The 18695-nt window shown below is 34.9% G+C and overlaps 1 protein-coding gene across 3 annotated transcripts in view; it reads right to left on the reverse strand.

Annotated features, from left to right (window-relative positions):
- The window catches only part of FSTL5 (follistatin like 5), a 291423-nt gene extending 274627 nt beyond the window's left edge, over positions 1–16796 (reverse strand). For all 3 annotated transcript variants that reach the window (XM_074147435.1, XM_074147434.1, XM_074147433.1), the window contains exon 1: positions 16674–16796. In XM_074147435.1, the coding sequence (XP_074003536.1) occupies positions 16674–16796 (123 nt within the window). The remainder of the gene's footprint in view (positions 1–16673) is intronic.
- Positions 16797–18695: the final 1899 nt, after the last annotated feature.

The following is an 18695-nucleotide window of genomic DNA, read 5'->3' on the forward strand; positions in this document are numbered from 1 at the left end:
AAGCTCTTTTTCTAGTGCTATTTTCTCTTTGTCCTAACACACAAATACACAGAGCTTCATATTAGCAATAAGGGAGTAGAGTAGGATGGTCAAAGGGACTCTTAATGTACAGCGATTCCAAAGAAGGAACACAGCAGTTTACAGAAAATACCAGAGCTGATCTGTAAAGGTAGATAATATTTTAGGACTAACAAAATCCAATGGCCATTTTAGAAACAGTGAAGCTTGTCTTGGCCCCACTTAAATATGTATCATGTGCATTCTGTTTGGTTTTCCCTTTTGAAAGAAGCGTCAGTATCTCTAAACCATGCATGTTGTACATAGAAGCATACTGACTTCCACTTAATTCTGTTTTTTTAAAAGACAAACTACATACTTGTATTGCATCTAGAACCTCTCACCCCTCTGCCTGAATCATCTGCTGAGGATCTGGGTACGTGTCTGCCAGAGTGGGCTAGTGATAAAGAAGAATATTTCCTTCTTGCAAAACCCAGGCAAAGTCTCCTTTTCCATGTTGGCTGTATTTAAAAAGTAGCTGCTGATTAATGGAATTCTTAAAATAAACAAAGTGCTAATTAGTCTAAAACATACCGTACATTGTCCTTGATATGTGACAAAAATTAAAATAATTTAATAAACATAACCCACTAATTACAGAAACTCTGATGAAAGAGGGAGTGCAAACTTATTTGCTTGATTAACATTTTATAATGAAAATTTATCATTAGTCATATCATAAAATGGAGTGAAAATGCATAAAATTAGTTTTGTGTTCATTACCTTTAATATTCATTTTGCAGTGCAGGCACTTTGTTACTATATAGTTACTTTAAAAATGTAATTAAAGGAGTAATTGTTATTAAAGATAATATTTCATTCAGGCAAGTACCAAGACAAGTATTTCTATCATGTTGTTAAAATGTACACAAGCTATGGTAGTTGAACAACAACATATTCACTTATATTAATACAACAGCTTTAATTACAAGAAATCTGAATTATACATGTACATATTTTTATTCATGGATGAAATAGTAGCATGGTAACAGCCACAGAGAGCAAGCGCACATACAGCACAAGACAATTTGGTAAACTATTCTTAGAACCATTGACATTATGCTGAACGCTTGTGTTTCAAAAAAGTTTCACAGAATTAGACTTCATCAGACTCAGCAATTGCAGTACAATTACATTTTAAACTACAAATGCATGCAAAGCAGAAGCAACAACATTTACATTTGTCAAGCTATTCTGTTAAGTAGCAGTAAGCAAGGCCTTGCTTATTAGAGTAAGGAAGAAAGAATGAGCAAAAAGTAATCCATTTTCCTATTGCTCTTGTCAGAACACTATTTACTACAGAGAGCTTTGTAATTTAATGTTTGCAACAGGATTTTTGCACTGCTATTCTGCATACACAGCTCAGTCTTGTTAGAGTTGTCACCATTTATGGCAGCAAATTCTGGGAAAATAATATGCCACAAGCTGTTCTTGTATCAATTAATGCATCACAGGAATGCAAGTGTGTGAAGGAAACAAGATGCAGATCAAGGTGGCTAGGCAGAAACAAGGAAAAATATAAAGCTGTTGAAGTTTTCAGAATTAATGTCATTCCCAGGATTTGGCATTACTAGGTATTACAGTCTTAAAGCAAAGCTTATAGGCCTCTAGAGAAGATTTGATGAAGTCTTGAATTCATGAACCGTTATGAAAGGGGCACAACAGTATTTGGGAAGATTGTTTCATTAAAAAAAAAACCAACAAAATATCCGCCCATGTAAAGCAGAGCAGACAAAGCCTTCGTCCTCAAGAAGAAACAATTGCTCTGGGATAAATTACAGTCTAACTCCTAATGTTCTTCAGTACCAACTGAATTGAAGTAGCTTCATACTAATATCACAGTAATATTATATATACCAAATGTATACACCGCATATTATGTTCTACAAAATAATACTTCTTTCCCAAAATAGGCAGAAAGATGAACGCATTTTAAAAGCAACAATTCTTCTTGTAGAATTGTTCATGATTCATGCGTTCACATTTCCTAAAACTGATGCCTAGTGCAAGAAGACCAGCATGCAGCAGCCTGCAGATAGCTCCCAAGGGAAATAAGCACCCTAGAGTTAGGCCTGTATGCCCTGATTACTAGCTGAAAAGAAGCTGAGAATTAATTTTGATTTTATCTTATCTTTAAATTCAAGGATTCTTACTTCGCTGAATCATTGCTTTTTAGTAGGACTGTAAAGTTTTCTATTGTCTTTTTATTTCTGATGTAAGATCTTGTCCAAGAGGAATCTTAAGGGTTCCACGGGTCCAATATAACAGTAGGCAAAGGCCAAATGTAGTGTTTCCTTCATTTTACTGAACTAGAGCCTGTTTTCCAACTTTCGTCTTCTTTAAAATGGAAAAACCAGAGAAAATCTTCATACTGACTTTAAGGATCAATTCTTCTATGGCTGTTACCATTCTATACATACACTGCTTTCATTAGGACAATTGTCCTAAAAAAACTGGCCGCGGTCCTGAGCTGAATAGAAAAAAAAAAAAAAATACATCAACGGAACATGCATAGAAGCTTACTCTGGGTAAATTTCCTAGGTAACTCACTCTTACAGAAATACATCATAACTGTAGCTTCTTAAGATGACGACTTCATACCTTGTTCTTTGATGACAGACCAAATACATGTTAAATTTATTAGCGGTTTCATGACAGGAAAAAGTTATACCAATTTCATATAGCTGTGCAATATTGCTGTTTTTATAATGCTTTAATTGTTAAAATACTTAATGCATAGTTTAAGCAGTGGAAGTATTTACTTTTGCACTGAAACATGTACCACTATGACCAAAACAGCTTATATACCGAAGATTGTATACACCAATTTATGTAGTCAAATCTGGTCTACATAGCTCTAGCTAAATTGGGGAGCTACGAATGCTATGTCAATGATGGCTATACAGAAGTAGATTACTGCTATTTGTGCATATTTTGCATTAAACCTAAAACGCTCAGACATTCAGTGTAGAATTACTTTCCCACGTATAGACAGCATAAGACGTACTTTCTTTCAAGGGGATAGAGTGCACCCTCAGTAAGTATACAAACACCACCAAGTTGGGAGGAGCGTTGACCTGCTTGAGCGTAGGAATGCGCTAGGGAGGCATCTGGACAGGCTGGATCAATGGGCCAAGGCCAATGTTACAAGGTTCAACAAGGAGAAGTGCTGGGTCCTGCACTTGGGTCACACCAACCCCATGCAACGCAACAGGTTTAGGGAAGAGTGGCTGGAAAGCTGCTCCAGTGGAAAAGGAGCTGGAAGTGTCGGTCAACAGCCAGCAGAATATGAGCCAGCAGTGTGCCCAGGTGGCCAAGAAGGCCAGTAGCATCCTGGCTTGCAACAGAAATAGTGTTGCCAGCAGGAGTAGGGAAGTGATTGTCCCCCTGTTATTCAGCACTGGTGAGGCTGCACCTCAAATACTGTGTCTAGTTTTAGGTCCCTCACTACAAGAAAGACATTAAGGTGCTGGAGCATGTCCAGAGAAGGACAGCAAATCTGGTGAAGGGTCTAGAGCACAACTCTTACGAGAAGCAGCTGAGGGAAATGGGGTTGTTTAGCCTGGAGAAAAGGAGGCTGAGGGGAGACCTTGTCACTCTCTACAACTACCTGAAAGGAGGCTGTAGTGAAGTGGGTGTCAGTGTCTTCTCCCAAGCAACAGGCAATAGCAGAAGAGAAAATGACCTCATGTTGTGCCAGGGGAGATTTAGATTGGATATTAGGAAAAATTTCTTCACTGAAAGGGCTGTCAAGCCTTGGAACAGGCTGCCTAGGGAAGTGGTTGAGTCCCCATCCCTGGAGGTATTTAAAAGATGTGTAGATGTGGCACTTAGGGACATGGTTTAGTAGTGGACTTGGCAGTGCTACATTAATGGTTGGACTCGATCTTACAAGTCTTTTCCAGCCTAAATAATTCTATGATTCCAGCCTACCAAGAAGAAAAATGAGGTAACACAGGACAGTTGATAAAGTGCTGTAGATGAATATACTTATCTCATATAGCTCATAAGTTAATATTATTAAGTGTATATATTTATTTTGAAATTATCTGAGGACACTCCAGATTTGAGTAGACAAAGAAGGGGGAAGAGATCTCCAAGACACAATATTTTAGCATACTGAATTATCAGTGAAAATTCTAAGGGACAGTATTTAATGGGTATTCTATTATCTTCGCCCTCATGTGAGCTCCTAAAACTCCAGGTAACCTCACAATTACTGAAAAGTATTATATTTCCTGACAATATAGTGTTATTTTTTTCCCAAAAAACCCAGTACAGATGGATCTTAGCTGCACAATTCCCACTGACATTAATGGGAGTAATTTGCCTAAAACCCCATTCATTTTTTTTTTTTAAATTTCAGAGATGGTTTTTAAGTGTAATTTTCTGAAGTGTAATTTTCTATAAACCACATAATGCATTGCATTTTATTATTCAGCCTTTCTGAGGCTCATTCAGATCTTATCTTCTGTCTCTGCAAATTTTTGTCCAGATAAAAGAAAACGTGCAGGAAGAATGACAATTAGAGAGTACAGACACGAGACCGTCAACATCAATTACCTTCTCAGAATCCAGAAATGCAAGTAATATGTAGTCTGTGTTAAGACATAAATATAAGTAAAATTGTAGTATATCTACCAGTATTAATTAGAAACAATATGCTGATAGATTTCTAGGAATAATATTTTGTTTCTACCTTTCATCTTACAAAGGCAGATAACGTAGTGTTGCAAAGGAAAAAAGAAATTCATGATATGAATATGAATCAGTTGCACCTGCCCTTTTGTAGAGTGTTCAACTGTACATTTGAGGGATACATTCACTTCAACCAGAGATTTGATGAAAGGTTATACCATATTATCCACTGTGTGACATTCAGTAAACTCGAAAGCAAAATTAAGATGATTTTTTTTTCTACTGAATCTTAGAAAATTCAAGATTAGCTCAGTATTTGATTGTTGAATTTACATTAACTATTCAAAATGAATCATGAAGTAAAGCTATATACAGTGCAGATATACCAACAATTGATTAGTCTTCCTGCTGTGAAGTAGGCAATGTATTGTTAAGCTTGTAGTTATTTTCTCTTGGAGTTCATGTTGGAAGCAAGAAGTTTTTTTAAAAAAAAAGAAAAAAAAATGTGCAAAGAGCTGAAATAACAATTCAGTAAACATCTGAAGTTTTAATCTAATTGATAAGTGTATCTTCTTTTATGTATACAAAGACTTCTATTTTTCTTTCCTGCCCTAGACTGATACCAGTACACACAGTTAAAATATTGTTTGTTTTTAATAATAAACTATGAATAATGTTTTGCAAACATTTCCTTGTACCAAACCAAAGACTTTCATTGCATTCTATCTAATGATGGATTAGATATCGGGAAGCAGTCATTGGAAGGAGAAGACAGATTTATCCAAACGATAAACTCTGTTCTTAATTAATTGTTAATAATAAACCATCAAGGGAAATGATTTGGAAATATTAAGGTATAGAAAGTATTTGAAGGCTCAGTAACTTTTTTGAAAGACATGCTTTACTCATGCCCCAGTTACAGGAGGTATGAAAGAATATAGAAATAAATAGAAGACCTTTCCATATAAAGTTAGATTAGCTACTGCAATAGTTTCTCAGACCTTTTAAAAAAAACAAAAAACAACAAACTATCAATTGCAATGAGATTGGTCTTTCACAATCTTTAGGATCATCTTAGTGTAATATAGCAGTTCCTATTAACAGTTTTTTTTATTTAACACCACAGAATATTAGGTATATGAATGAAGTTGAATAATTCTATTAAAATAATATAATATTAATTCTGTATTACTTGCATTGATGTATGAGTATAATCCTCAGATAAGAGGAATAGAAACTAATAGCATATCCATGAACAACTCCAGAGAATTGAGGATTTTGCTAATGCCTCAGGAGAGTGATGGACTTTACTTCTCAGAAATTACATTTGAATTATAGGCTGTTTATTCCAGGTTACATACCCAGAGTTATAGGCTATACATTAAACAAACAACTGATAATTTTTGTTTGGTTTGTTTTTTTGGGAAGAGGGGACATAGAAGGAGTAAGTTTGTTAGGTTTTTCTTATTTCAAATTAATATTGAGCAGGGGAATTCAATTGCAAAAAGTTATTTGATAGGATTAACAATGAATATTAAGCAGATGTTATTAATATGCAATGTTAAAGAAATATTTATTGCTATTATACTTAATTCATATAAATGTACTGTTCATACATTGCAATGTTCACGTTACGTGTTCATTTATATGAACACTATAAATGTAGCATAGTTAACAAAATACTTTAATGACAACTTTAAAATACCAAAGAGCTAAAAAGACAGGTCAAGTGAAACAATAATCTCTTGCTCATCTCTCTGATAACTTTCAACAAGGCCAAATAGTAATTTTTTTTATTATTAAAGTTTAGGAGATCTTTGTTTTGACTTTTATGTTTTAGGCTTTAACCTTCCACGTTCTTAAAAGCATTTAAGCACAGTCATATCAATGTATAACAATCAAAATTTAGATATAATTAAGATATCTTTTAATTAAGCTGTCATTAGACTCTCCATGTGACTCTTTGTGTGTCAGGCCTGAGCAGAGCTACCAAAACCTTTAATGTCTTCAATAGGCATCTTAAAGTTTACCCCCTTTATTTGAAAGGCAAATAAAACCAGTGTTTTGGGGTTGGGTTCTTTTGTAGGTTGTTTTGTTTTTGTTGGTTGGTGCTGTTTTGTTTTGTTCTGTTGTTGTTGCTGCTGCTGTTACATTTTATTTATTTATGTGTGGAAAATAAACCTGATGTCACATTCCCTTAGCTCCTGCTTGAAGGGATTTGAGCATACTGATGGATGTAGTGCTCTTGACTGGATTTACCATGGAATTAGTTACCAGAAACAAGTAGAATGCCCTGAACTGGACTACTTACATGATCCCACCAACAAGTATAAAATAGGAAGAGTAAAAAAGATGTCATGACAACTATTGTAATCCATGCAGAGTTACCCTACCCAGGACTGGAGGCATTTTAAGGTAAGCATAGAATACTTCAGTAACAAAGGTCCAGAAGATAAGAGGAAAAAAGTCCATGAGACTTTCTTACTTATATTTTACTTTATAAACAGTGGAGATAAAGTCACAGAGTTTTCCAGTTACAAAACTCTCAAAAGCAAAGGCTGTTGAAGAAAACTAAATGAAATATACCTAAACCTCACATACATAAACACAGATCTATGTTTCTTACCATGGCTCCTTTGCAAAGCTTTCAAATGAAAAAATTTAAACTGATCAGGAAAATAAACAGTAGAGAAATAGCTTACAATTGTGATAGCATATACGTTTACTGCAAGATAACAAAAGCCATGGTTCACGTGAAGAACAGATGGGTTTTTAACCTGGCATCTTGGTAACATGGGATCAGGACAGCTGATATTGTAAAAGAAGAAAAAAAGGTATAGTAACATTTCATCAAATATAGTTTTATCCAAAAAATACCAATTCGTCCTCCCACTGCACATCACATTCTCGGTAAAATTATCACAGTTCAAAATTATTACTGAAAAAATAATTAGGACAAATTAACCAATGAAGAAGAAAGAGTTTAAACTAGTGAGATTTTCTTCCTAGTGTTAAAAAGACCTAATTTTTTCTGAACTTGTTTTTCTACCACACAAATTATAGGACTGAAAGTCTTAAGGATGTTTTAAAATACAGATATTGAAAAGAGACATAAGACCTAATATTTAGTCAATCTAATGGGAGCCAACTTAAAAGGAGTCTAATTGTACACAAATATTGTACTTCAATCTCAAGCCAAATGTAATTAACTGTTTTCTTACACAACATTATTACTATATGTTAATGTTGCATTTACTCAGCAGCTGAATATATATTATGTATATTCATTTGGGAATATATCACTGTACAGATGAACAGTATACTGATGTTTAAAACAAATGTTCATAGTAAATAATTATTTTCATTTAAAAGTAGAATTTAAATAGCTAATTAGAATCAGAAAGGTGAAAAATGAACCATAAAGCAAGTGGATCATTATTTAGTTAAAAAAATGAGACTGAAGTACAACCCAGTTTGCCTGCACACCAATAAAGCTATTATACAATATATAAATATTATTAAATAATAAACATGGTGACGTTTGCATATTATTTTTCACATTATAAGCACTGTCTATGGCAGAGGATATGACTTTCATTTTAAGGAACCCAGATAATAAAGGTTAATAAAGATAATAAAAGTCTGTACCTTCTAGGTAATCAAAATAGGTATTAAATCCTTGGGAAAAGTGACTGAGAAAAAGCAGCATTGGAAAAGAATAAAATAAAACACTTGGCTGACAGGAAAAAAAATATTTAAAAGTGACTGAATTATATACAGACTAGTCTTGAGTATTTGAAGAATAAGGGACAGCAAGAAAGGCACGGAAAGATCCAGATCTCATAAACTTCTGCAGCAATATGCACCTCAAGCGTCTGGCCTCTTTCATGATCTTAGAAATTCAAACTGCACAAATTTGAGCAGGAGCAAAGCACCCCAAGTAATATATAAGACAAGTCTCTTCTGGCTTTGTTTTGCTACTACTGTGATTGTAATTTGTGATGATGTTTTGCCATTTTAATAGAATATGAAAAAAACAACACTAATTAAGAATGTGAAATGATAGGTGATATATTCTGTTTGCATCAACTTCCAAAACCAGAAAGGCACAAAACCCATTGTCTTATCTATTCAGAGGCTGACTGGAAATTCTCTTCCTAGAAAGCAATGTAAGAAGGCCAAGCTGAGTATAGCAAAAGATAATTACACTGCCCCCATATACCACTACTTTAGATTTTATTCTTTGTTGCCAAGCTGACACGTGAAATTAAAAAGGCAATGTTAATCAAAAGGTAGGTAATACATGTGGATCTCATCATCCTTTAAAATAATTGGATAAGATTAATCTTTTCCACAGTGGTGATTTTCAGTAAAAGGAATGCCAAAGATAGCTACAGCAAGAGGTTCAGTGTAACAGTAAAAATACACCTTTTCTCCCTCACTAGGCCCATAGATTTGACTAAAAGTTTATAGCTAGGTGCTGCTAATGAATTAGCAATGGAAGCATCAGCAGACAGCTTGAAAGAAGAACTTCACACTTGCCTTAATTCTAGACTTTGACATCCCTTTTCTCCCACCTCACAATGAATGCCTAATTGGAAAAAGGATTAGAGAAGAAATTTTACAGGCAACTTTCATAAGACTTTTTCAAAAGAGTGCTTTGAGCATGTAGTGAAAGATAACAAAAATAATGTTTAATTGATATCAGCTTATTAATATACTATGATTGTAATGAGACTTAAAAAAAAAAAATTAGCCATGCCTTTTGAATGTTACTGCCCACAGGAAAAAACAGATTAGAATGCAGAATGTACCCTCTCTCCCTGAGAAAAGCAAAATAAAATAAAAAAGTTTAGTAAGACTTCTTGGCTACACTTAGGCAAATTATTGGGGGGGGGGGCGCAAAATAGAAGAAGTGAGTCTTGTTACTTAAATGAAATCCTGGAATTTGCATAGGATATACATACTGTGTTCAGGGAGACTCAGCAGGAAAAAAAATTCCCTTCTTACCTTAGAGTTGAGAGCAGCATTGACATGCTCAGGAAAAGCTCTATTCTTAGTCCTCAGAATTCACTGTTGCATCTTACTGCAATGGATTTTTTTTACCCTCTCTCTCTAGGACAGAGGATTTTAGAGCATCAAATTTTATGACTTCTCAGATCCTGCAGGGAAACAGACTTTCCAGATAAACACTGTGAACTATAAACCTCAGGTTGTTTAGAGATGAGACCACACAAGGAAGTACTATTTTCTGTGCATTTCTTTCTTGCTATGATACCCTAAACAAAAATAAAATCATTGAACACTCATCCTGTCTGTATTTTACAGGTGTTTCATTATAACACAGAATGCACTATTAGTTGAGTAACCATAACCTTTATATAAGGTATATATATAACCTTTTATAACCTTTGGGCAAAAGCCTAAATGCAGAACATGTATTCTATGCTTTGTGTTTATATATTCAAATTTGTCTTTTAATAACCTGGGAGAACATGCTTATGCCACTATATGGTTTTCTCTTGCTTTGTTTCATTCAGTCATTATTGCCTAAACACCTCTAAACTGGACCAAATTCTAACCTAACCCAATCATCTCTAAACTGACCTAAACCTGAGGCCTAAATTAATAAGAATCAGAGTTGAACTGCCTGACTTAACAGCAAACATCAACAGTAAGAAGAGAGAGAGAGAAAAAAAGGGAAAAAGGCAGGTATTTCAGAGGAAATTAAATATTTTTGTCTGGAGAAATAACACAGACAAGAGTGACTGCTGCTCACCTGACTCAGACGCCATTAGCCCTTTGGTAAAACCAGACAAAATAAGGACAGGGCTGGAAACAGTTTGAATCGATATGGCAGAAATCAGTCATTAGAAGTCTATGAAAGCTGTTAAAAACAAAGCATATCCCCTTTGCTGTATCCTCTGTACCCACCTGCTCAGTTGGACAAAAAGCTCTTTCCTGTGGAGCTGAAGCTCCTGGAGCTCCTGTGGGGGCCCAGGCCGAATTCCCAGTTTCCTCAATTCTTCCCTCTCCCCTGTAGCCAGATTTCCCTCTCCTTGCTCCTCCTGGCCCCGGCCACTCCCCCTGAGGCAGTGGCTCCCTTAGTTATGCATTACAACCCAGGCTGGAATCAGCAATCTTCACTGATTGTCCCTCGATAGTAAAACCAAACAACTCCTGCCCATAATAATATCATTCACAACGAGGCACTGTTGTTGATGTTATTCCCCGCTAACCCACGCGAACCACCTGGCCGGCAGAGGAGGGCTGTGCATGCGTGTGCTTGATACGCAGACTTGGCGTGCTCTGGAACACGTGTATGAATGCACAGGCTGTATTCCGTATTTCTTTGCCTCCGACAGAGAATCAGAAACCAACAGTCAGCGTTCTGCTGGCTGTCGCCTGCCTGTCTACACCGGGAAATCTCTGGACATACACTTTTTCACTGAAGACATGGCATAAACATTGCTCTCTGTCAGGGCCGTGCAAATTACAAGGAGAAAATTCATTAGGATGCTAAAAGTACTTCCTAATGATTTCAGGTGGGAACTTAGGTATTAACAAATCCCTTACAATACTTCAGCAGCAATGCAAGCGGACTCCCAAAAGAAAAGTCCCTGACAAACTTTTCCAGTGTTTTGACAAATGAGGAACCAAGGATTAACTAGCAGAACAAGAAATTCACATGCTGTTCAGACATAGCCAAATATTTTTCAGCATAACCATGTAAGTGTAAGCCATGGCAGTTTAACAACAGAAGGGGACTGGAAATAAAATTTTCAGGAGGGCTTCATAATATTCTGTCTCCCCACTAGTTCAAGCCAACTCAGGTTTTCCCGGTTTTGACTATTTCATACATAAACCATGCAGTCAAACGGTTGATCTTCATGCCCATTATAATAGCCATGATAATGAACATGAATATAATTATAATTTGGGCCATAATTGTAATTTAGACAAGAACTGCTGCAAGTGCTTAGAGTTATATTTTATGAATTATCACAGATTTTCTGATAGAAAATTTCCAGAAAAATAAACCTAATACTTGAAAACCAGCAGCTCATAGTAGGTACTGGATATTAAAAATTCCACTGTAATACTAGAGCAGTTCCAACTAATGTATAATAAAATTAGAAAACTGTTCAAAGGGGAAACTTTTCATTAATGCAGCATATGATAAATTAGAAAGTCTACTGAAGAATAATCTGTTAATTTCTACAGATCAAGTTAAATACACAAAACTACACTTCAACATGGTAAGAAGCTGCTGCGTATTTAAAGGATATAAAGATAAAAGTTGGGAAGTCGGCAATATCCAAAATATCTAACTTCTGGTCAGTGCCAAAATGCAGCAACTTCATATACCATCAGACGGCTCTGGCATTAGCCAAGAAAATCTTTAAATCCAGACTCAGAAGTTAGTTATCTATATACTTAAAGCATATTTTACTATGATTTTGTGCACAGTTTTAACAAAAAAAATGTAATATTGGAGACTGAAAAATAGTGGTTTCAATTGTTAGTGAAAATGCTGGTTTCTTAAAGGCAGCACAATTATCTTCTAAGGAAAAACTGCGTGTAGGCTCTTGCACATTGCAGCACTGAAAATTTCTATCAATAATACCAATTCTCCTAGTTATTTCCACCACTGAAGAAGGATATGAGTTCCATACAACTGTGGCATAAGAATTAAATCAGCTATATGTTCTATTCTATCTAAAGTAGCATGAGCTATTGCCATATAATTGTTAAAGTATCTGTCCTTGTATTTAGTCTACATAAACAATCCGAAAAAAAAACGACCCTAAAAATCTGTGGAAACCAAGAACACAGACAATGCCATCAGTGGAGGAGGATAGTGAGATATTTGAACACCCAGTTACTGGAAAAATTTATGAATTTAACATAGGTTGAAACAGAAAACTGAAAATTCATGAAGGCAATCTCTTAACTCGAAGGTTCTCTAATCTTTAACTGGAGCTTTAGGTAATCTTTTAGAGCTCCTTAAAGAGCCAGGTGATATATCTGGCAAAACATGCTGTGATTTCCTTGTGATCTACCCGCAGGTCTTGCTTTCCTCTGCAAAGCAGGATCTGAGGAGCCACACAGCTCTAAGTCACATCCCAACATAAAGTTACTAAACAGCCAAACTACATACCTCCTGGGTCTGAAAATTAGTAAAAAGCTACAGGCTAAAGAGCTTTGTGTGAGAACAGTGGGGTGAAGATGGGGATAAGTGATGTATATAATGCTGATAAAACCTGATATGTACGATTAGCCCTCTGAAACAGATTGAACATTTCAACTGAATTAAGTTATTCAAATTGAATTATTTGTTGCAGGTAAATGATAAGTATTCAAGAGAGGTGGCTCCGTTAACTATTGAAGATATAGACGGGTTTAGGTAGCTGGGGGGAAGGGACAGTACAGAGATAGATAATATCAATGTTTTCCTAAGTAAAATGATTCCAAAAAGTTTTGAACAACCTATGAATCAAATTTGTGATACAAATATTTTTTATTAAAACATAAACAACTTCTCAATTTAGTTCATCACACATTTTACTATCAATCTATTAAAGCAGTGAATTAAGGGATATTATCTTTTTTTCACTATCATCATAGACTTTCTAATAAGATTTTGTAAATATTTTAAAAAAGATTTTATAAAATCTCTTAAAAGTCTTTTGTACAAGATTTTATAAAATGCTTTTCTAAAAAGATTTTCATAAAAATCTCATTAAATCTTTTAAAGTTTCATCAGTAAAATCCCACAACTATTAGGTTGACTATATAAATTGTAAAAAATGTGTAAATTAATTATATGTTATTATATGTAATTATTAATTATGTATTATAATGAGTCACCTACTCATGAATGAGACCTCTGGATGTCACCTTGTCCAACCCCCCTGCTGAAGCATGGTCACCTAGAGGTTGCCCAGGACCATGTCCAGATGGCTTTCGAATATGTCCAAGGAGGAAGACTCCACAAGCTGTCCAGGCAACCTGTTCCAGTTGAGCTTTTTCCTTATCTGTTTTTTCCCTATGTCTTCAAGTAAATCCTTACTTGTAATTTCTGTGCATAAGGAGACGAATTTGTTCATAATCTCTTTTAAAACAACAAAACTGTTATGATATGAATGCCTGTTCTCACCATGAACATGATTATTTTTTCAAGATAATACAACAGGATTGTTTTTCCCTGCAGTCTGACATTTGGAGTTACTCTGTTTGGACTACTGCCCCAGTCACATAAATTCCCCTTTATTAGAGCAAGAGTGATTACCTTACACTCATAAAATTGCATACATATTGTTTGATCAAAGCAAATATGACTCTGCTGATAATCATTATCATATTCTATTTTTAATAAGTATTCTACTCGCATAACTTAGAATCTAAGTACTTGATACATTAAGTGTTCGATTGAAGCAGAAAGTCTCCTTTAACATATTATTTACATGTTTTGAATCTATCTGTGCCAGAGAAGGTTTTAAAAATTGACTTTAGAAAAGTTTTTCATTCTTTTTTTTAATACTAACATTTATTCATAATACCAACAGCTGTACTATACTAATGCATTTTTTATCCAGATATACCGCCTAAAAAAAAATTTCACCATATTTTCTTTGCTTTTCAGAATAAATTTTTATATCATGTTTTTATTATTCTTTTACCTTTTTATTTATATTTTTTTCTAGCATTTACTTTCTTTCCATTTGAGCTTTATCTTCTTTTAAATATAAAAAGTCTATTTACAGTATGTGCCATTTGCTTTTGTTCTGTATGTACCTGTATTTTTATACGTTTTTCAAAAATATAAAGGAATTGAAAAATAGAGGAAAAGTCTCTGTACCTTTCATGTGTGTATATATATGTGTATGTGGTCACAAGAATATATGTTTATGTGTGATCCCCACAATATTAAACTTCAAATGTTTATGACAGCCTATTCCATGTATTTTGTGAGAGTTATGAGAGGATTAGAAATATTATTGAGGAAGAGCAACATACTGTTAGTTCCCCATACAATCTAATATTAATGTCAGAGACCATCTAAATCTCAGAAATGGTGTTCTTTATATCTCATGTCCTGCCCTTGATTCTTCTCACATTCTTCATTGTTTTGTTTTGGGGTTTTTTTTGGTACATGTGATTTCTCTCTCACGTGGTCCATTCCATGTTTACATTACTAGTCTCTATCATTCCTTCTAGATTTCAGAGTATTTTTCGTGTGCTATTTTATTGTATTTTGTTTAAAGATGACAAAGGTAAGTAAACTGATGAGGCAAAGTTTCTGATTTTGCAAAATACTCAGTGTGAATGCCTGTGTGCTTATACAGTTACATATTTCCTTACAGGGGCCAGATGCATTCTTTATTCTAATTGAACAATATTCCCTAGAGGATGCACAACTTTATAAAGAAATTTAAATTTTAATATTATATTTTTCATCTGTTAGAAGCCTTATATATTTAACATACATAGTTGTCCTGATTTCAGCTCAGATAGAGCCAATATTGTTTTTCTAGCACTTGTTGTGTTTCAGATTTGGTATGAAAGGAATGTCAATGAAGCATATTGTTTTAGTTGTTGCCAGGTGATGTTTATACTTTTGAAGGACTTTTTTCAGCTTCCCATAGAAGCCAATAAGGAGCATAGATAGAACAATGGAATGGCCAATGGAATATTCTGTACCATATGTCATGCTCAGTATATAAACGGGGTTACCCAGGGGAAGAGAGGGTATTCATGATCACTATTCAGGACAGTGCCAATTCACTGGGCGGTGAGAGTGACACGTGTCATTATTATTATTGGTTTTATGATTATTATTATTATTTTCCTTTTCTGTTATTGTTCTACTAAACTGTCTTTTTCTCAACCCATGAGGATTTTTTATTTCCTTTTACCCTCCTTTTCTGCCTCTTCTCCCCTTTCTCCCCTTTTGGGATGAAGAGGGAGAACTGCAGGAGTTGCTTGGTGGTCCCAGCTGGGACCTGTGCTTAAACCACAATACCGCAGTATACAATAGGCATTTGCTTATAGACATTGAGAAATTAAACTAGCCAGACCTTGAAACATTATCAGAAACTAACGTTTAGAGTTTCTGGCTGTAATTCAGACTTTCTAGTTGAAGCACCCAGATTCAGAAATGGAAAAAGGTTTTTTGTCATCGTGGATGGCCAAATTGTAGGCCTAAGGGGTCCTCAGATGTTGCTTCCATGACTACCATACCAAGAGGATACTAAGTAGTTCATCACGCCTATGCTAGCTTCATACAGTCCATGGAAGTATTACAGGCCTGTTCCTTCTTTTACAGAACCACCACAGCAGTTTTCCTTCTAGCTACCAGAAGAAGAGCAGGATTTGTTAGCTGAGAACTGTTTTGGGAGTCCTGGATCCATGACAAAGGTGTGGCAGGTGTGCAAAATTTGAATGGGATATAGTGCTTGAAGCTGGGAAATCCAGTGTCTCAGGAAAGACCTGCACTATGCCATAGTTCAAAACTCATAAATTCAGTGAACACTGTGAACATCTACCTCATGCAGACAAGTTTTTGTTGATCAGTTAACTTCAACACCATGCTGCTTTGACAGGCAATTCCCGTGGTTGCTGCTTGGTCTGAAATCTAGTGAGTAGTGAGACAAGTTGTTGCCTTAAGCAGATGCTGACAATTGCTTTAAGAGACAACCTCTCCTGGCTCTCTCTCTTGAGTTTCTGTCGATATACATAATCTCTAGTTTGTGAGCCTAGAACAGAGCTTAACTCACTATCATTGAAAGATTTCTGGGCCTTCAAATTAAAACAGCTCCTGTTCACTTGTCAAACAAAGTCCATATTTTTGCAAGCATTGTTACTAAGTTATTTTCTGAACATTACTCCAATAAACACAAATAAGACAAGGCTGGAGTACAATTTATCCCTTGATCACAGAAGAAAAGCCAGAAGTGCTAGAGAATAATGTGTACCTTGTGGCGTAATCTTACTAGGGGCTGATAGGGCCTGAAGTCGTATCCTTCCTTGGCTGGCCACCCGTCTGCTCCCAGCAAAATACATCCAAGAAGTAAAACAGCTGACCACCACATAAACATCTTTACAGGTCTGCTCCTGTCAAAATAAAATGTAAAAGTTCAGTGACGGACTGCAATACTACTTTGTCACAAGTCATATAATAAAAGTTTACAATACAGATATTCCCCTTGTGGACTTAAATAAATATAATACAAATAGGATAATCCAACACAACAAAAAAAAAAAAAAAAGAAAATAAAAAAATGTAGCACTATTTGAGACCACAGTATCAATTCGGTTGTGCTGAACCAAACATTTTCTTATGACTATTCAATACTCATACGAGAGGTTCACGGAGGAAACAACCAGGAAAAGCCTCAGAAAAGACAGAACATAATAGAAAAGCAGAGGTGAAAAAATCAACACTGTTTGTCTCAAATGAAGGTTAAAAGGTCATCATCAATGACATGTTCACCAACTTTTTATTTTAAATACAGTCCCCTGCGATGCACTGTTCACAACCTAAAAGTGTAAAATATCTAGCATATGTCTATTATTATCTTTATCTTACCAGTATTGAAGTCTAAAATCTAAGCAAAACACTGCATTTTCTGCCAATATTCTGGAGGAATTGCATTGTTGAAATCATGTATAGTCTATAAGCTTTATTGCATATGTCAGCATTATAAGAATATTTTTAGTGTATTACATAAACTCACCAAATCTTGCTTCAGAATTCACTGCAAACAAGTGCCAAATTCAGGGTAGATTATTTGAAAAATGTTTCTTTGATTGCCCTGGGTTTTTGGTTGTTTCTGTTTTTGAATCCCGCAAGTCATGTTGCAGATGACCTGAACTGACAAAGGACTACCATGGTAAATGCATCAGCATTCTATTACCTGTTAGAAATGAATCCAAACTAGCAAATGAGATCTTTAAGAAATGTTAGGTCACAGGACACTTCAGGAAGGTATGTAAATACTTTTGTACAAGGATTGATGACATTTAGTGAATGTTGTTTGTCTTCAGAAACAGTTATTTCAAATGCGGTTGTTGGTTCAGTTTTGTACATATGTATTGCTTCATATTTGTCTAACACTGTTTTATTATTAGCAAGAAAAATATTGTCAACCCCATAGAAGACCGTGCAATAATTCTTAACAGCTATTTCATAACATTGCAACACAGTGTCTTTTATGGTAAGTACAGAGGGGGTTCAATAACTTTATTTGCATAAACAATGGCACCTTGTTGAAATTTTTGTAAGAACACTAAAAGTCACAGATTTCAAACAAACCTATGAAACTTTATTACGATGCACTGAAAACTGAAAGAAATACTATTTATACCCATTTTTTCTTCTTATGCAAAGTTTAAAATTGCAGACTGCTACACATATTTCACCTTCATAAATTAAAATGTTATATAAAGAAATGAGGAAGGTGAAAGAGAAGGACAACGCCACTCAATAGTTGATGCAACTCTCTGTTTCATGGAAAGAGAAATTAGCAGAAGGATACTTACCTATTTGCAATTTTAATATTAAACCAGAATTTTAAATTAACAAATTCAGACATTATATTTTAAAGGTACATTTTAACAGTAAATATCAATATCTATCTTCTAGAATGCATACAATATGTTATGCTTACAATTATGCACAGTTATAGATCTTGTCCACTTCATCGGCACTCTGTCCATAAATTCATCGTCCTGCAGTCATCTTAACAACCTAGTTTGGGCTAATTACAGTGTTCTGGTATATTTTAAACCAGGTTATAAAAAAAATTACTTTCTATTTGCATGAACACAAAATTTACTTTTCCAGACAGAACTGGGCTTGGTGAGCCAGTCCTACATTATTCAGCTACCATGATACATTTAGGTGTGACCCATTAGAATTAAAATTAGGTTATTACATACTGATATTAGAGAGGGAGATACGCAACAATATGGAAGAATACAGAGAACTATTTCTA

Source organism: Numenius arquata, chromosome 5 (genome assembly GCF_964106895.1).
Source record: "Numenius arquata chromosome 5, bNumArq3.hap1.1, whole genome shotgun sequence".
NCBI lineage: Eukaryota > Metazoa > Chordata > Aves > Charadriiformes > Scolopacidae > Numenius > Numenius arquata.